Source organism: Podarcis liolepis, assembly GCF_965112155.1.
Source record: "Podarcis liolepis genome assembly, chromosome: 4".
In the NCBI taxonomy this organism is placed as follows: domain Eukaryota; kingdom Metazoa; phylum Chordata; class Lepidosauria; order Squamata; family Lacertidae; genus Podarcis; species Podarcis liolepis.
The window spans coordinates 106,272,553-106,292,743 of NC_139558.1; the positions used below are offsets into that span (position 1 = coordinate 106,272,553).

The 20,191-nt window shown below is 47.9% G+C and overlaps 1 protein-coding gene across 2 annotated transcripts; it reads left to right on the forward strand.

Moving 5' to 3' along the window:
* Nucleotides 1-1,436: 1,436 nt before the first annotated feature.
* Nucleotides 1,437-13,659, forward strand: LOC310705234 (uncharacterized protein). 2 transcript variants are annotated; one of them, XM_083499808.1, is made up of 3 exons: nt 1,437-2,487; nt 10,398-13,190; nt 13,363-13,659. In XM_083499808.1, exons 1-2 carry the CDS (start codon nt 2,454-2,456, stop codon nt 11,642-11,644), a joined length of 1,281 nt encoding a protein of 426 aa, XP_083355934.1. In that variant the 5' UTR covers nt 1,437-2,453; the 3' UTR covers nt 11,645-13,190; nt 13,363-13,659. The 2 variants fall into 2 exon arrangements, with proteins under 2 accessions (XP_083355934.1, XP_083355933.1); XM_083499807.1 differs by lacking the exon at nt 1,437-2,487 and adding an exon at nt 7,465-7,761.
* Nucleotides 13,660-20,191: the final 6,532 nt, after the last annotated feature.

Below are 20,191 nucleotides of genomic sequence, written 5' to 3' on the forward strand. Positions count from 1 at the left end.
ACTTCATTGTCCAGAAAGTGGGAGAAGCAACAAGAGGAACAGCCATTTTAGATCTGGTCCTAACCAATGTTGATGACCTGGTTAGTGGGGTAGAAGTGGAAGGATCATTAGGCGCAAGTGATCATGCTCTTCTGAAGTTTACTATACAGCGGAAAGGAGCAGCCAAGCATATTAGGACTCAATTTCTTGACTTTAAGAAAGCCGACTTCATAAAACTTAGGGAAGTGCTGGGTGAGATCCCAGGGACAGTAATACTAAAAGGAAAGGGAGTTCATGATGGCTGGGAGTTTGTTAAGAGGGAGATAGTAAAAGCACAACGTCAGGCAATACCAAGGAGACGGAAACATGGAAGGTGCCTAAAGAAGCCAGGGTGGCTATCTAAAGAACTTTTAACTGAGTTAAGATTCAAAAAGGATGTGTACAAAAAGTGGAAAAGGGGGGAAACCACCAAAGAGGAATTCAAACAAATAGCCAGCACGTATAGACACAAAGTCAGAAAAGCAAAAGCACAGAATGAAGTCAGGCTTGCTAGAGAGGTTAAAAGCAACAAAAAAGGCTTTTATGGCTATGTTCGTAGCAAAAGGAAGAACAAAGAAACAGTGGGGTCACTCAGAGGAGAAGATGGTGAAATGCAAACAGGGGACACAGAAAGGGCTGAACTCCTCAATGGCTTCTTTCCTCAGTCTTCTCCGATAAAGAAAACAATGCCCGACCTGAAGAATTTGGAGCAAATGATTCAGCAAAGGAAACAGCCCAGAATAACTAAGGAGATAGTACAAGAATACTTGGCCAGTTTAGATGTATTCAAGTCTCCAGGGCCAGATGAACTGCATCCAAGAGTATTAAAAGAACTGGCAGATGTGATCTCAGAACCACTGGCAGTCATCTTTGAGAATTCCTGGAGAACAGGCGAAGTCCCGGCAGACTGGAGGAGGGCAAATGTTGTCCCTATTTTCAAAAAGGGGGAAAGAGAGGACCCAAATAATTACCGCCCAGTCAGTCTGACATCAATAGCAGGGAAGATTCTGGAGCAGATCATTAAGCAAACAGTCTGTGAGCACCTAGAAAGGAATGCTGTGATCACCAATAGTCAGCATGGATTTCTCAAAAATAAGTCATGTCACACTAACCTGATCTCGTTTTTTGACAGAATTACAAGCCTGGTAGATGAAGGGAACGCAGTGGATGTAGCCTACCTTGATTTCAGCAAGGCATTTGACAAGGTGCCCCATGATATTCTTGTAAAGAAGCTGGTAAAATGCAGTCTTGACTATGCTACCACTCAGTGGATTTGTAACTGGCTGACTGACCGAACCCAAAGGGTGCTCATCAATGGTTCCTCTTCATCCTGGAGAAGAGTAACTAGTAGGGTGCCACAGGGTTCTGTCTTGGGCCCGGTCTTATTCAACATCTTTATCAACGACTTGGATGATGGACTCAAGGGCATCCTGATCAAATTTGCAGATGACACCAAACTGGGAGGGGTGGCTAACACCCCAGAGGACAGGATCACACTTCAAAACGACCTTGACAGATTAGAGAACTGGGCCAAAACAAACAAGATGAATTTTAACAGGGAGAAATGTAAAGTATTGCACTTGGGCAAAAAAAATGAGAGGCACAAATACAAGATGGGGGACACCTGGCTTGAGAGCAGTACATGTGAAAAGGATCTAGGAGTCTTGGTTGACCACAAACTTGACAGGAGCCAACAGTGTGACGCGGCAGCTAAAAAAGCCAATGCAATTCTGGGCTGCATCAATAGGAGTATAGTATCTAGATCAAGGGAAGTAATAGTGCCACTGTATTCTGCTCTGGTCAGACCTCACCTGGAGTACTGTGTCCAGTTCTGGGCACCACAGTTCAAGAAGGACACTGACAAACTGGAACGTGTCCAGAGGAGGGCAACCAAAATGGTCAAAGGCCTGGAAACGATGCCTTATGAGGAACGGCTAAGGGAGCTGGGCATGTTTAGCCTGGAGAAGAGGAGGTTAAGGGGTGATATGATAGCCATGTTCAAATATATAAAAGGATGTCACATAGAGGAGGGAGAAAGGTTGTTTTCTGCTGCTCCAGAGAAGCGGACACGGAGCAATGGATCCAAACTACAAGAAAGAAGATTCCACCTAAACATTAGGAAGAACTTCCTGACAGTAAGAGCTGTTCGACAGTGGAATTTGCTGCCAAGGAGTGTGGTGGAGTCTCCTCCTTTGGAGGTCTTTAAGCAGAGGCTTGACAACCATATGTCAGGAGTGCTCTGATGGTGTTTCCTGCTTGGCAGGGGGTTGGACTCGATGGCCCTTGTGGTCTCTTCCAACTCTATGATTCTATGATTCTATGACATTTCCCTTTTCTTTTAGGGTCCAGTGTGCTTTGAAGATGTCGCTGTTTGTTTCACGGATGAGGAATGGGCATTGCTGGATCCTGACCAGAGAGCTCTGCACAAGGGCATCATGGAGGAGAATCGTGGGATCGTGGCCTCTCTTGGTAAGGCTCCCTGTGGGATCGTCCTATCTGCCTGGATATTCAAAAAATACCTCTATGTAACAAACCTCATACATTTCCACATAGCTCAACAGCGCCCAATACAACACCTGGGAACCTAACACTCCCACAATAAACCTTGAACAGCAAATTCCAGTTTTTTCTGTGAACCATCTTCCTCCAGTTCTGCCTTTTTATGCCACAATTCGGCTGGTCTGAACTTCCCAGGCATCTTAAATGTCAGCTTCAGTGTTGGTATCTGAAGAAGTGTGCATGCACACGAAAGCTCATACTAATAACAAACTCAGTTGGTCTCTAAGGTGCTACTGGAAGGAATTTTTTTTATTTAGCTTCAGAGTTGTGCGGAAAGATAAGTAGCTTCTGTCAAGTTTTCTGTTTTTGTTTTTGCTGCTGTCAGTCTTGGTTTGACCAGAGAGACGACTGACATTTGAGATGGAGGGGATGCCATGACTGGGCCAAACAAAATCCGTCCCAGAGAAGAGCCAGGCTTATTGAATCTCAGGTAGTAGTAGCAGTGATGATGATGATGATGATGATAATAATAATAATAATAGTAATAATAATTTTTATTTTTACTCTGTCCCTCTGGCTGGGTTGCCCCAGCTGCTCTGGGCGGCTTCCAACACATATAAAAACATGAAACATTAATAATAACAATCTGTCCCCATATAAAAAGTACATTAACTTTAAAATGAACAACTTACACTACTGGCCAAAATTGTGGAAACCTTTTGGAGAAAGTGTATTTCAGAGCTTTGATACCTCATAACACCACTGTTTTGGGAAGTAATAGCATAAAACTATATATCAATGGAAAAATAATTTAATGAAGAATGTAATGGTTTTCTTCTGTCATGCAGGCACAGTCTCTCCATTCTTCGATCATCACTTGCTGTTGTGCACCTTTTCCTGCCTTTACCAGTCTGATTTTGGAGTGACTGAGTCTCTTATACCTCTTCAAAAATATAGACCAGCTTTGGTTAAGTTTTCCCCAATCTTTCTTCTATTTTCTTCATACCTGTAGCCTTGTTCACTTAATACAGTGGTACCCCGCAAGACGAACGCCTCGCAAGACGGAAAACCCGCTAGACGAAAGGGTTTTCCGTTTTGGAGGCGCTTCGCAAAACGAATTTCCCTATGGGCTTGCTTCGCAAGACGACAGCCCATAGGGAAATCTCAGGGACAGCGGGGAAGCGCAGCGCGTCTTCCCCACTGTCCTCGGACCTCCTCTGAAGCCTGGCGGTGGGGCGGGGACACCTCCCGCCGCCGCCGGGCTTCGGAAGGCTCCTCCGAAGCCGGGCGGTGGGGAGGGAACACCTCACGCCGCCGCCCGGCTTTGGAACGGTGCTCCGAAGCTGGGCGGCAGGGCGGGAAGACCTTCTGAAGGCGGGCGGGGGGCGAAAGTCTTTGCTCCCCCCTGCCTGCCTGTCCCAGAGGGCTTTTGAAGGCAGGGGGGGAGCAAAGACTTTCGCCCCCTGCCCGCCTTCAGAGGAGGTCCAGGACCTCTTCTGAGGCTGGCGGGGGGCAAAAGTCTTTGTCCCCCCTGCCTGCCTTCCCAGGGGCTTTTAAATCGCCCCGGACAGCGGAGAAGTCCTCCGCTGTCCCGGGGCGATTTTAAAATGCCGCCCGCCAGCATTTTAAGATCGCCCGGACAGCGGAGAAGTCCTCCGCTTTCCCGGGGTTTTTTAAAATGCTGGGGGTGGGAAGAAAAGCCCTTGTCCCCCCCCCCAGCCTTCAGAAGAGGTCCGGGGACAGAATGTCCCCGGACATGGTCTGAAGGAGGTTTCCCTAGGAACACATTAATTGATTTTCAATGCATTCCTATGGGAAACCGTGCATCGCAAGACGAAATACTCGCAAGACGAAGAGACTTGCAGAACGAATTAATTTCGTCTTGCGAGGCACCACTGTAGTACGATTTTACATCTCTTTCTGGGTAACTACCAACCAGATTGATAGCAATCACATAATACCCTGACAAAAGTCAACCTAAGCAAGTTGTGCTTCCCTTTTCTGGTTATATGTCTATAACATTTGATAGAATACAGATAATTGAACAAATTTGTTGCACTATGTCAGGGAACTGACATCAGAGCAGAGGGGAGAGGCGAGGCTCCCAGATTCTGCAGGAGAGGGAACGAGTAAGGGAAGAGAGAGAACGTCTTCTGGGGAAGGAAGTCTAGGTGACACTAGGGAGAAGGAAGAGGCAGAGAGCACTTCGGAGGGGAGGCTCCGAGACTCTTCCAGTGAAGTCAGTGAGGAGGGTGGAGGACCACCACTCGGCACGCCCACTCTGCGCAGAAGGCTTCCGCGCAGAGAGGCGAGGCGAAGGTTGTCCGTTAAGGAATTCTTATGCTGGAGGAAATTTAGGAGACGCCCACTCACGGATTCTGCTAGCGACTGAGCAGCAGCGCAAAGGGCTGCTCAGTCAGGGAAAGACACAACTACCCCTAAGCAGTTTGGAACGGCTGGAGATTTACACACAAGCAACCCCAATTCCCATGACAGAAATCCGTGAGTCCTTTACGTTGCTTGTGTGCAAGAGGACCGGGGTACAGTCATGAGTCAAACCGGAGGAGCCGGCGCAGGAGAGGGGGCCAAAGGCGGACAGAGTCTGGAGGAGAGAAACCGAGACTTGGAGCAGCAACTGGCTCTACTAGCGGCGCGGCTGGATGAAAGGAGGACACATGACGCCCAGGGGAAGATTACCCCCATCGCAAGAAAGGTACCGGGACTTGTGCAGACGTTTGGGGGCAACCCCAGGGATTATAACGCTTTTAAGACAGAAGTGCAGTATGCGCTGGATCTGCAGCACGATGACTTTGCCGACGATGGGGGAAGAGTCGCTTTCGTGGTGGGGCACCTGCAGGGGCGGGCCAGAGATTGGGTCCGACCCTTAATGGCGGCGGAGAACGCGGCTCTGAAGGACTTGAGAAAGTTTTTTAGCGCCATGGACCACATGTTCTCGAGCGATGTTGAAGAGAGTGTGACTCGTAAAGAACTGATGGGGTGCAAGCAAGGAAACCAGTCAGTGAGAGAGTACTGGTCAAGATTTGCTATGCTGATCCATAAACTTGGGTGGGATCTGAGTTCTCAACCAGTACAAATGTTGTTTGAGGAGGTCTTATCCTCTTGGGTGAGAGACGAACTTTCCCGCTCACCCCGCCCGGAATCGATGGACCAGCTGACCAAGTTGGCGCTCGCTGTAGGAGTCCGACAAGAGAAGCACGCTCTGGAAAGGCGGGAAGGGAGAGCAGAGCGTTGGCATGACAACCACATTCCAGACATGCCAGCGTCTACTGTGCCACCCGAGGAGCCAATGGAGATTGGAGGAGCGAGTGCGCGCGGGTTTTCAAACTCCAGCAAGGTGCGTAAGAAGGAGGGGAAAACCAGTAAGAGGTGTTTCCTATGCCAGCAGCTGGGACATTTTGCCAGAGCATGCCCTCAGAAGAAGGCGTGGCAAGGAATGGTGGGGGCAGTGGGGAGTGAGGAGGAAAAGAAGGAGGCGCCGGGAAACGGCAGTGCTTGGCTGCAGGAAGGAGGGCACAGCAGCCAGGCGAGCAACCAGTAGAAGTGCCCAAACCTGACCCTCCCCGAGCAGCCATCGCCATAGAGGGTGTGCTAGAGCTGCCAAACGGACACCCCATTAAAGTGAAGGCATTGCTGGATTCAGGCAGCTCTTGCAACTTCTTTAGCAAGGATTTTGTGCTAGAACACCAGCTACAGGTGGTGCCTCTAGAACATCCCCTGCAAGTAACCACTATTGATGGGAGAGAACTTTTGGGAGAGGAAGTGACCCACCAGACCCCGCCCATGAAAATGACAGTTTCCAGACACACTGAGACAATTGCCTTTCACGTAGCCACCTTAGCAGGACCACCTATCTTACTGGGAATGAGTTGGCCGGCACTGCACGACCCAGTAGTAGGGTGGCACCAGCGGACAGTCACCTTTGGGTCAGCTCACTGCGTAGAGCACTGCCAAGAAGGGGAAACCCTGAGGATGGCAGTAGCCAGGGTGGCAGGGATGGCGGTGGGAGAAAAGGGTAGAGTACCACCTCAGTATGCAGACCTGGAAGAAGTCTTCAGCAAGAGAGAGGCGGATAGAGTACCCACTCACCGGCCCTTTGACTGTCAGATCAACCTACTCCCAGGGGCCCAGTTACCAGTGGGTAAGCTGTACGCCATGTCAGACAGGGAGATGCAGGAGTTGCGGAAGTTCATTGACAAGAGGGGCTTTATACGTGAATCAAGGGCGGTGGGGGGCAGTCCAGTGTTCTTTGTGGACAAGAGAGACTCCAAAGAACCACGCTTAGTCGTAGATTACAGGTCCGTCAACCGGGTATCGGAACCGGTGACCTTCCCAATGCCCAGGATTGATGACATTTTGGCCAGGGTAAGGAAAGGGAAGGTTTTTACCAAGTTGGACCTTCGAGGGGCGTACAATTTGATAAGGATGAGGGAGGGTGATGAATGGAAAACCACGATGTTCACCCCTCTGGGGGCCTTTGAGTATCTCGTTATGCCCTTCGGATTACAATCGGGATCCAGCACATTTCAAGCATTCATGCACCACGTGCTGGGGTCCCTGCTGTACAAGAATTGTGTGGCCTTCCTGGACGACGTGCTTATCTACTCAGAGAACGAGGAGCAGCATGTGAAAGATGTCAGGGAAGTGCTGAAAAGGCTGCAGGAGCATCAGCTGTGGGTCAAACTGGAGAAATGCCAATTCCATGCCTGAGAGGTGGAGTTCCTGGGCTACAGGTTGTCAGACAAAGGTCTGGCAATGGACCCAGGCAAGGTGCAGGCCGTGCTAGAATGGAAGCCTCCCAAGAACCGGAAGGATGTACAGAGGTTCTTGGGGTTTGCAAATTTCTACAGGAAGTTCATCAAGAACTTCGCCCATCTAACGGCACCCATAACGGATTGTCTCAGCAGCAAGAAGAAGTTCGACTGGACGGAAGAGGCCCAGCGTTCCTTTGAGAAGCTTAAGAGGGCTTTCGCGTCGGAAGAGCAGCTCCTACATGTGGATTTGCGGAAGCCGATGAGGCTAGAGACGTACGCGTCAGACAGAGCTGTAGGAGGCATATTGCTCCAGCAGGGAAATGGGGGACAGTGGAAGCCGTGTGCCTTCTTTTCCAGGAAGCTGAACAAGTCAGAGCAAAACTATACGGTGTACGATCGGGAACTGCTGGCAATTCACGAGGCCTTTCGACGATGGAGACATTTTCTCATAGGCGCACAGCACAAAGTCCAGGTGTGTACTGACCACAAGAACCTGGAATATTGGAGAACGGCGAGAGTGCTGAACCAACGACAGGTGCGGTGGGCACAGGAGTTTTCCAAGTTTAATTTTGAGATTAGGTACGTGCCTGGGAAGGAAAATGTCAGAGCAGACGCCCTCTCCCGCAAGCCCGAATACGAGGAAGGGGAGGGAGGGCCAGAAGCGCGTTATGTCATACCCGAGGACAAATGGGTGTGTGGGGTAGTGTTCGTAGGGAGGCAAGAGCTGGCCGGGTTGACAAGGGATGATCAGTATGCACAAACCAAGATCAGGGAAATTGGTATTACTGGGGAAACTCGGGGGGGGGGGTTTGAAGTAAAGGACGGGGCATTGTACTATAAGGGTGCTTTGTACATACCTGAGGGGAATTTGAGGAGCAGAATACTCAAACAACTGCATGACAACCCCACAACGGGACATTTTGGCCAACATAAGACAATGTTACTGGTCACCAGGCAGTTTTGGTGGCCACGGGTGAGGGAAGATGTGAAGGAGTATGTACACGGGTGCCAGTGCTGCCAGAGAGCGAAGGGGGAGAGGACAGCACCTGCGGGGTTACTGGAGCCCTTACCGACACCAGAGAGGCCATGGGAGGTGGTATCAATTGATTTTATGACAGATTTACCCAAAGCGAGGGGGAAAACGGCAGTAATGGTGGTAGTTGACTTGATGACCAAAATGTGCCATTTCATTGCGTGCTCGCATGCGGTGACTGCAGAAGAAACAGCAAAGCTGTTTGTAGAGCATGTTTTCAGGTTGCATGGCACCCCCTTGAGGATTTTATCCGACAGAGGCCGGCAATTTACGTCCAGATTCTGGAGGAAGCTTATGAGTCTGCTGGACGTCAAAGTTAGTTTCTCAACGGCCAGACATCCCGAAACCAACGGACAAGCAGAGAGAGCTAACAGCATTCTTCAACAATATCTACGCTGCTACGTCAACGAGAGGGAGAATGATTGGGTGGACAAATTAGCACTGGCTGAGTTTGCATACAATAACGCAGAACATGTGTCCACAGGGATGAGTCCGTTTATGGCGAATTACGGGTGTCACCCCAGGGCTTTCCCAGGGGAAGGGGAGGGAAGTTGGAGTGTTCCCGCAGCTGAAAAATTTGTGGAAGAGATGGAGGCTTTACACCACTGTTCAGGGAAGGGAGGGAATTTCTGGGTCAGCAAAGTGAAACACCCTTGCATCCACAGATGGAGGAAAGGGAACTCAGTGGCCATGCAGCTGAAATTCTCGATTCCAGGTGGAAAGGGGGGCGAGTGGAATATTTGGTGGAATGGGAGGGGGAGCCAGAAGAGGAAAACGCATAGGTCCCAGCAGAAGAGATTAGGGATGAGTATCTGCAGGAGGAGTTTCATAGCAGGTATCCGAGAAAGCCCAAACCACCAGAGAGGTTCTAGGGGGAGCAATTTGGCACCACCGATGAAGAGGAAGAGTTTGCGGGTTTTTCCGCCTCCGAAGAGGAGGAATGGGATTTGTCCGGAGAAGAATCCGACTGGGGAGATTGGGGAGACAGAAGAGACAGCAGCAAATGGAGAGGAGTGTTTGAAACATCGGACGGAGAGGAGAGTTCCTTCCGGGGGTTTCCTGCCTCACCATCGGAGGAAAGGATGGGGGGGGTGGAGGGCCCTGGGAGGGAGGTGGATGTCAGGGAACTGATATCAGAGCAGAGGGGAGAGGCGAGGCTCCCAGATTCTGCAGGAGAGGGAACGAGTAAGGGAAGAGAGAGAACGTCATCTGGGGAAGGAAGTCCAGGTGACACCGGGAAGAAGGGAGAGGCAGAGAGCATCTCGGAGGTGAGGCTCTGAGACTCTTCCAGTGAAGTCAGTGAGGAGGGTGGAGGACCACCACTTGGCACGCCCACTCTGCGCAGAAGGCTTCCGCGCAGAGAGGCGAGGCGAAGGTTGTCCGTTAAGGAATTCTTATGCTGGAGGAAATTTAGGAGACGCCCACTCACGGATTCTGCTAGTGACTGAGCAGCAGCGGCAAGGCTGCTCAGTCAGGGAAAGACACAACCACACCTAAGCAGTTTGGAACGGCTGGAGATTTACACACAAGCAACCCCATTTACTGTGACACACTACATTCTTGATTAAATTATCTTTCCATTGCTATATAATATTATGGTATTGCAGTCATACCTCGGGTTACAGTCACTTTAGGTTGCGTGTTTTCAGGTTGTGCACTGAGCTGAACCTGGAAGTACCGGAATGGCTTACTTCCAGGTTTCAGTGCTTGCACATGCGCAGAACCACCAAATTACGACCCACGCATGCGCAGATGCAACGCTGCAGGTTGCGAACACTGCGGGTTGTGAACATGTCTCCCACACGGATCATGTTTGCAACCCGAGCATCCACTGTCCTCCAAAAGAAGTGGTGTTATGAGCCATCAAACATCTGAAATGCACTTTTTTCTAAAAGGCTTTCACAATTTTACCACTACAGTATATCAAAGAAAGCAACATTCAACAACCCATCAGAATCTAATAATAAATATGTTGGTTAATGACAAACAACAAAGGTAATGAACAAGCACCCAACTCCCTTCAGTTCTTCTTCATTTGTTCCTGAGGATCTAATCCCTTTTTGTCTCCGTTGCAGATTGTGATGAATTGCAGATCGAGAACAAGGCTGAACAAGAGAAAATCCCCAGAGAGGAGAAGCCATGGAAAAATTTGGAGTGTGGAGACAGCCGCACTCAGAGCTCCAATCTCACTAAGCATCAGAGAATTCATACAGGAGACAAACCCTATCAGTGTGTGGAATGTGGGAAGAGCTTCAGTTGGAGCTCCCATCTCACTTACCATCAGAGAATTCATACAGGTGAGAAACCCTATCAGTGTGTGGAATGTGGAAAGAGCTTCAGTCAGAGCTCCCATCTCACTAACCATCAGAGAATTCATACAGGGGAGAAACCCTATCAGTGTGTGGAATGTGGAAAGAGCTTCAGTCAGAGTTCTGATGTCACTAAGCATCAGAGAATTCATACAGGGGAGAAACCCTATCAGTGTTTGGAATGTGGAAAGAGCTTCAGTCACAGCCATGATCTCTCTTCCCATCAAAGAATTCATACAGGGGAGAAACCCTATCGGTGCATGGAATGTGGAAAGAGCTTCAGTCACGGCCAAAGTCTGAATTCCCATCAAAGAATTCATACAGGGGAGAAACCCTATCATTGTGGGGAATGTGGAAAGAAATTCATTACAAGCTCCAGTCTCACTTCCCATCAGAGAATTCATACAGGAGAGAGACCCTATCAGTGTGGGGAATGTGGAAAGAGCTTCAGCAAGAGCTCGGAACTCACTTCCCATCAGAGAAATCATACAGGAGAGAAACCCTATCAGTGTGGGGAATGTGGAAAGAGCTTCAGGCAGAGCTCGGATCTCACTTCCCATCAGAGAATTCATACAGGGAAGAAACCCTATCATTGTGTGGAATGTGGAAAGAAATTCATTACAAGCTCCAGTCTCACTTCCCATCAGAGAATTCATACAGGGGAGAAACCCTATCAGTGTGGGGAATGTGGAAAGAAATTCATTACAAGCTCCAGTCTCACTTCCCATCAGAGAATTCATACAGGAGAGAAACCCTATCAGTGTGGGGAATGTGGAAAGAGCTTCTGGGTGAGCTCTGATCTCACTAAGCATCAGAGAATTCATACAGGGGAGAAACCCTATCAGTGTGGGGAATGTGGAAAGAGCTTCAGGCAGAGCTCGGATCTCACTTCCCATCAGAGAATTCATACAGGGGAGAAACCCTATCAGTGTGGGGAATGTGGAAAGAGATTCAATAAGAACTCCAATCTCACTTCCCATCAGAGAATTCATACAAGGGAGAAACCCTATTAGTGTGGGGAATGTGGAAAGAAATTCATTACAAGCTCCAATCTCACTTCCCATCAGAGAATTCATACAGGAGAGAAACCCTATCAGTGTGTGGAATGTGGAAAGAGCTTCAGTCAGAGCTCCAATCTCAGTTCCCATCAGAGAATTCATACAGGGGAGAAACCCTATCAGTGCTTTGAATGTGGAAAGAGCTTCAGTCACAGCTCTGCTGTCACTAAGCATCAGAAACGTCATACAGGGGAGAAACCCTTCATTCTATAGCTTTAGGAGCGTTGTTAATATGCACCTTTTTAACCAGGCCTTTGGCTGATTGACATCTAAGGCCCTTTTAAAATGTGGTGGGGAGTTGAGTTATCATGTGTATTTTGTGTTTTTATGTTGTAACCGTCCTGAGACATGTGGGAACAGGAGTCTACACTTAGAGGCTGAGGGGGTTTTGCCCCCCAATGATATATTTGAGGGGGCCACTCCCCCAGTTGATAGGCATTGCTATTCCAATGGCCTGCATGCGTCATGTGTTTGATTGTGCAAAGCAGGCCTTACCTGTCCCCCCCCCAATATTTATTCAAGTTGGCACCCCTGGGTCGGGTGGTAGACAAATTAAATAAATACATAAATCACCTTCCTTTGCACATGTTTCAGCCTGTCAATATCTTTATTTTTTATCATTTTTAATATTTATGTGCCTTTCATCTGAAGATTTCACAACAGAAACATACAGGATAAAAGCATGGCTTTCTCAAAAACAAGAAAAGCCAGAGAAATCTCTCTTCCCCTTTTTTTGGATGGAGTTACAAACTTTGTTGATCAGGGAACAGCTGTGGAAATAGTGCATCTTGATTTCAGTAAGGCTTTTGACGATGTCCCCCATAATATTTTTGCCTTTAAGCTTCTAAAATGTGGTCTGAATGAGGAAACTCTTAGGTGGATTTGACTGACCGAACCCAAACAGTCCTCCTCCATGGTTCCTCGTCATCCTGGGGGAAAGTGACAAGAGGGGTGCTGCAAGGTTCTGTCCTGGGCCCGTTGTTCTTCATCGTCTTTATGAACGACTTGGATGAAGGAACTGAGAGGGTGCTCATCCCATTTGCGGAGGACACCAAACGGGGAGCGGAGGCCAATGTGGCAGAAGGCAGAATGAAGCAACCAGAAATCACCTCAACCCCATGGACTGGTGACCCCCTCCTCCCTTTCCTCTCCCCCCAAGCCATCAATACAGCTAACACGATCAATATTCCCCCCAGCCTCACACCTCCACAGAGATCCCCACCCAACACCAGTCCAGGTACATAAAAAGACACTCCCCATTGCCCAACAATCTTCAACTCACTCTCAGCACCCCTCCCCACGCCTTACTAAGTAAAATAGTTCCCCTTGTTGCCAGGATTTTTAAGGTACCAGTGAGCCACTCAAATTGTGTCCCAGAATTGACAGACGCAGCAGTGGAGAAAAAGAAAGTGATATTTATTGCTGAGCAATAAGAGACCCAGTGGAATCCTTTCCCAAAGACTGGGCCCCGGGCTCCAGCGCCCTGAGGCTTTATACCTGAGTACATAAATCATAGTTCATGACATAATCGATACAATCGCACACAGCAGCAAAAAGAAAACCAATGAGCACATTCTAGCCTTGCCCCCTGATCATGTAAAGAGTTCCCTCCCAACGTCTGCTTTTTCAGTCTGAACATGCATTTAACCTTTCCCCTGATTTATGGTAAGAAGGAAGAAGAAGGAACTTCGGCCCTTACGTTCCTACGCGGCCATCTGCTATACCGGGACATTCTGCGGTTAGCATCTTCCTGTTTGAGCTACTCGGGACCCTGTCTGGACAGGGGGGAAAGTGCCAGCACAGCAGATTTATTGCTTCCCCCTTATGTTAGCGAGACATTGAGAAGAACAAGGGAAGCAAACTGGGGCAGAGTTCATTTCGGATTCTTCCGATCTAAGCAATTTGCTATAAGCTTTTGCAGAAGCCGTCATGATTCAAACATGGATTATATAAAAATCATTATAAGGATATATGGTTATATGGCTAACTGATTATATGAAAAGCATAAGGGTAGAATTCCTCCAGGTGGTCCTGCTTCACCCTAACCTCAATAAAACAATCCACAGACAGGCTAAAATCTGACAAACAAGCAGCACATTGGGGCTGCCAGAGGATATCAACACCCTTATCCCTACCCCAACTTACCAGTGATGTTAATGACATTAGCAACATTGCTTATGGACCCTATGTGGAGTTTGGAACTGACAGGGTTAAAACTCTGTGGTGTCCTGTATCTGGGAGGGGCCTGACGCAGGGCCGGACGTCACAGGCTTTGTCTGTCTTTGTCTGTGTCGTTGTTCAGAGTTGCTTTCAGCTCTGACTGAGACTGAGAGACGCAGCTCAGCTCATGCTTTTGGAGCACGGGAAAGATGCCGGAAAGCTCCAATGGAATGTGACTGATTTATGGCTTGTAAATAAACGCTTCTAGAGATAAGAACGAACTGTCTCTGGACTTGATTTATCCCTCTATCTCACACGGACGGCAGGACCGCTGTGACTCTGCTCTTCCTGCTCAGGTCGGCCTCAAGCCCCAAGCAGCGCTGCGCTGGGGAAGCCTGACTGGACGCAGGATTAATTTCCCCAAAATATCCAACATAGGCATCACAAAGATGGTTGGAGGATGGATGGCGGCCAACAGATTGAGGTTGAATCCTGTCAAGACAGAAGTACTGTTTCTGGGGGACAGGAGGCGGGCAGGTGTGGAGGACTCCCTGGTCCTGAATGGGGTAACTGTGCCCCTGAAGGACCAGGTGCGCAGCCTGGGAGTCATTTTGGACTCTCAGCTGTCCATGGAGGCACAGGTCAATTCTGTATCCAGGGCAGCTGTTTACCAGCTCCACCTGGTACGCAGGCTGAGACCCTACCTGCCCATGGACTGTCTCGCCAGAGTGGTGCATGCTCTGGTTATCTTCCGCTTGGACTACTGCAATGCGCTCTGGGTGGGGCTATCTTTGAAGCTGACCCGGAAACTACAACTAATCCAGAATGCGGCATCATCTAGCCACAATAAACACCTATATGACTACATAGGGGATAATTTCTGCAACCCACCCCCCACTCTTTAACCCAAATCTAATTTTAACCTCTAGGTCAGCGCAATTTCACTGGTTTGATAGACAATACAAGGTGAGAGACACAGGGCAACCCGGACGGGCTGGCATGGAATCACCCTATATAGTAGATAAGCAAGATGGCTAGCTTAAAAGCAATTGCATTAAATGTGAGGGGGTTGGGAAACCCCATCAAAAGAAAATGCATCACCTTGTATGTAAACACCATGAAACCACACATCGCCTTCCTACAATCAATACACAACCCTCCCAAACTCCTGAGCGATCCCTGCTTCAGTCAACAATGAGTTGCACCTGGCTCAGCGAAGTCCTGTGGAGTAGCCATAATACTCAGTAGAGTCCTGAACTTCAAAGCCGCGACAGTCCTCAAAGACAAAAGAGGCAGACTCATTTTTGCTAAAGGGACACTAGATGGCAAAACTAAACTGACAATTGGCTCCATATATGCCCCAAACTTGAAACATCTAGAGTTCATCTAAAAAACTAGTTCCTCTCCTCCGAAGGGGAAGCAGTTCTGGGGGGGGGGGGTGACCTCAACCTAAATATGAAAAGCATATCCCTGAAAGACACCCCCCCTACAACCCCATGGGCAACCTTCCTCCGAAGGAAACCCCAACAATTAGGGACTCTTACAAGTTGCTAAAAGCATCCCTTAAAAAACAAACCCCCTTAAAAGTTAGCAAGACAGAACAAGACATCACGGCCCTCTCATCACGCTACAAACAAACAGGATCTAAAAAAAGTCCTTAAAGCTATAGAACAAAAATGGAGAGAACTAGATTCCCTAGAAATCAACAAAACAATGATCAACATTCCATACTCTAAACAACGCTTCTGTGAGTATGGAGGGGAAAGCTCCAGATTATTAGCAAAGAGGTGTAGGAAAAAAGGAATACATTGCATCACCAAAAAGATCCCAGCTCGTCTGGGCACAAGTCCCCCGGAGGTCCGTGCGGTCAGTAAAAGAAGGAAATTCCCGCCAAGCAATTTGGAGCAAAACAGCAGCCAGTAGACTGAGATCCTTTCTGGTTGCGCAACAGGTTCAAGAGCAGCGTGGGAACCCAGAGCCATGGGGCAACATTGACTTTTAAAGCTTCCCACCATATCCCAGAATGCAGTTCGTACAGCATCATCAATACGTCATTGCTACACCACTAAAACGTCAGAAAGGGGAGGGTTACACAAGATTAACATAAGGAAAATGCGTCAGTGCAAGACCCAAGGATAGGATTAGCATAGGCAAAGAAGTCTCAAGTACCCACCACCCAAAAGTACAGCAGAACTTCCTTTGCATGTCTGGACCCCTTGGCAAGTGTGGGGATGGGATGAGGCTTTCCAATAATCAGCTCAGCAATTGTCACCTCTGGGCACTTCCTGGAGTTGATTTGATATGATTTATAAAGTTGGATATCTTCCCTGAGCTGTCAAGGCAAAATGATACATTCATGGACTTCCATGGACCAGAGGGAAATGTGGCGTCTGGACTAGTTGAAACGTTAACAGTTCCTGGTGCAGGGGTGCCACTAACCTGGCCTGTGGACAGGGCTCACGGGTAATGGGTCCGGATGCGAGGGGCGTCCCCTCCAGACCCACCACTGAAATGGTGAGGGGGGGTCACCCATGCCAGTTGATCCTTAAGGCAGGGATGAAGGCCCTGATGGAAGTGGAACCGTCAGGCAGCTGCATAGCAGGGTGTCCACAGCCCACCAACGGAGCTCTGCGGCGGACTCAGTAACTGGGCAAGCCCCCTGCCGGAGGTTCTGCAGGGCCATCTCAGCCGCCAGGGCGCGATTCAGCTCCCCGAATGTGCCCTCCAGGGTGGCAATGAAGTCGTCCAAATTCCCCAGCAGATGGTCGCTGGCCTCAAGGTATGGAGAGACCCAAGAAAGTGCCGGGCCCACGAAGAGGCTGACCATAAAGCACACGCGGCTCCGTGGGGTGGGAAAGTCTGCTGCACAGGTGGCGGACATCAGCCAACACTGGCTGACAAAGCCTCGAAGGGCCCCATGTGTTGGTTTCTATTTCCCTCACTGAGCAGCAACTGCATGTCACAAGACATTGTTTCCATTCCACAGTCCAAGTTCCTCTTGGGTTCCCACGGGAATGGGAGACTGGATGTGACGTACACTGGTTTCCTGTTTTTCAGTGTTCTCTCGGTTTCTTTGTGTCGAGAGTAAGTTTCTTCTCTGCTCTCACAGAGGCAAGATGTAGGTTTGGGTGTTCTCGGTATAGTTGAGAAATAAAGATTAGCATGTGGCACATACTGCTTTATCCTTTCGTCTGCGGACTACGCTCTGCTGGGCTAAAGAGAAGACGAGCCAGAGCTGGACAAATCCCAACACCATGCTCCCCCCCGAACCTCTCTGGTTATGGGGCAGGGGAGCAGGTCAGGCTGGGGCCGCTCAAAGTGCTTGAACCTCCCCCTAGAACATAGCTCCCTGGGTGTAGAGGTTCCGCAGCACCCTGGGGAGATCTATAGGCTGGGCTCCGTCCATCTGACCCCCTGGCCGGGACATAGGTTGGCCACAGCAAACTGTTACGGTTTGTGGGCGGTCAAAGTCCTGGTGGAGGACATCAGGACCCGGGGGCAAGACGGTGGGGTGGGAGCAGGAATGGGAATCCGGAAGCCAGGAGTCAAGAAGCCAAGGGTCCGAGGATCAGGAAGCCAGGAGTCAAGAAGCCCAAGGAAGGAAACGCTTTGCTGTGGCAAAGAGCCAAAGGGTGCGGTGAGTTACCAATCGGCCTCACCTGTGCAGCCCTGCCTTGCCTCTTCAGAACAAACTTAGGAAAGCCCTAGCCCTGCAAAGCCCTACCGGTCCCAGGGCCTGGCTCCGGCATGTGCTCCTGACAATAACACTACTTCTTCTGGAGTAATTCAGAAATTTGGGGAAGTGGCAGGATTTAAGTTAAATAGGAATAAAACTAAACTATTAGTTAAAAATTTAAAAGAAGAGGGGGGGAGAATTAGAGCCAAGTATTGAGATTGAAGCCCATAAAAAGGTGAAATATTTAAGGATTTGGTTAACATCAAGAAATGTAAACCTATTTAAAAATACAGATAGGTAGCCGTGTTGGTCTGCCATAGTCAAAATAAAAAAATTCCTTCCAGTAGCACCTTAAAGACCAACTAAGTTAGTTCTTGGTATGAGCTTTCGTGTGCATGCACACTTCTTCAGATGCACTGAAACAGAAGTTGCCAGATCCTTTCAGTGTTCAAGTTTCAGTGTATCTGAAGAAGTGTGCATGCACACGAAAGCTCATACCAAGAACTAACTTAGTTGGTCTTTAAGGTGCTACTGGAAGGAATTTTTTTATTTTGACTATTTAAGAATAATTATGAAAGAATTTGGCTCGAGGTAAAAAGAAATTTAGAAATACCAGTCATCCTGAAAGATGAATGTTTTAAAAAATGGCAGAAAGAGATTTCAAAATTTATCTGGGGAGGGGGGGCAAATGGCCAAGGATAAAACATAAAATACAGACATAAAAGATAGAGGCGGGTTTGCCCTCCCAGACCTTAAATTGTATTATGAATCTGCTTGTTTGGTATGGATCAGGGACTGGATGAGATTGGATAAGCAAGAGGCACTAGAACTAGAAGGACATGACAACAGATTTGGCTGGCACGCATATCTATGGTATGGGAAAGGAAAGGTTCATAGAAGTTTTTATAACCATATAATTAGAAAATTATTAATGAGAGTATGGCAGAGAAACAAAGATTTATTGGAACAAAAGACGCTGTGGTGGCTTTCACCACATGAAGCATTACTGCTCAAACCACTAGGAAAGAAAGGAAAATGGCTCACATATGTTGATTTATTAAAGGACCACGATGGAAATTGGAAATTAAGACATTACGATGAGATCAAAGATCACTTTCAGAGTTGCTTGCACTATCAACAATTATATGAAACATATAAAGAAGACAGTAAGAAAGGATTTAGCTACACAAGATCTAGGTTTCAAACGGAAGTGATTGAAGGGAAAGTGAAACTACTGAAGGCCGCATACAGCATACTATTGGATTGGGAGACAAAAGATGAAGAGGTAAAATCAGTCATGATTAAATGAGCACAAGATGTAGGTCACAACATTATGATGGAAGATTGGGAAAAATTATGGAAAACTAATTTAAAATTTACTGTTCGCTATTGAAAGAGAATTACATAAAGATGATGTACAGATGGTACACGACACCAGTGCAGTTAGGGAAATGTACAAAACTAGTTCAACTATATGTTGGAAGTGTAAGGAAAAGGAAGGGACAATTTATCATAAGTGGTGGGATTGTAATGTAATTTACCGGTAAAAAATTTGGGAAATGATATACAATGAATTGAAGAAAATGTTCCATCTAACTTTTGTTAAAAACCTGAAGCATTTTTGTTAGGGACTGTAGGGAAAGACTTGCCAAAAAAGCTGGAAAACATCTTCATGTCTGCGAGAGTCCTAATAGCACAAGGATGGAAGACTGAAGAAATTCCAACTAAAGAATCATGGCAAGAAAAACTGATGGACTATGCAGAACTGGCAAAATTGACACATAAGCTATGGGACAAGGATAACTGTGATTTTAAAGAGGAATGGGAACCCTTTACAAAATTCAACAAAGTGAATTGGACTCCGTGGCAGGTTTTGAATAAATATTCACAAACGTTTTTATTGACAATAATCAGTTAAACAATTTAAGGATCTATACAACTTGGTAACATGCAGAGAATAGCATTTACAGAGAAATGAAAGCCTGGAACTGAGGGAAGTGAGGGGTGGGGTGGGGTTGGGTGGGAGGAGGGAGGAAAAATGGGGAAAAAATAAAGGATGATGTGTTTTTGGATAATATGTTTGGGGATCTCTGTGGAGGTGTGAGGCTGGGGGGAATATTGATCGTGTTAGCTGTATTGATGGCTTGGGGGGAGAGGAGAAGGAGGAGGGGGTCACCAGTCCATTGGGTTGAGGTGATTTCTGGTTGCTTCATTCTGCCTTCTGCCACATTGGCCTCCGCTCCCCGTTTGGTGTCGTCTGCAAATGTGATGAGCATCCCCTTCAGTTCCTTCATCTAACTCATTCATAAAGACGATGAATGACAACGGGCCCAGGATTGAACCCTACAGCACCCCTCTTGTCACTTCTCCCAGGGTGTTGAGGAACCATGAAGGAGTCCTCTTTGGGTTCGGTCAGTCAAATCCACCTAACAGTTTCCTCATTCAGCCCACATTTTACCAGCTTTCTCACAGAAAGATCACGGGGGACTTTCTCAAAAGCCTTACTGAAATCAAGATGCACTATTTCCACAGCTGTTCCCTGATCAACAAAGTTTGTAACTCCATCCAAAAAAAGGGGAAGAGAGATTTCTCTGGCTTTTCTTGTTTTTGAGAAAGCCATGCTTTTATCCTGCATGTTTCTGTTGTGAAATCTTCAGATGAAAGGC

Excerpts from the sequence above, each read along its gene's own strand:
- LOC310705234 (XM_083499807.1), top strand. The coding sequence starts at position 7,722 with ATGGAGACATTTTCTCATAGGCGCACAGCACAAAGTCCAG. Across the intron at positions 7,762-10,397 it reads GCGCACAGCACAAAGTCCAG|ATTGTGATGAATTGCAGATC; the intron begins GTGTGTACTGAC and ends TCTCCGTTGCAG.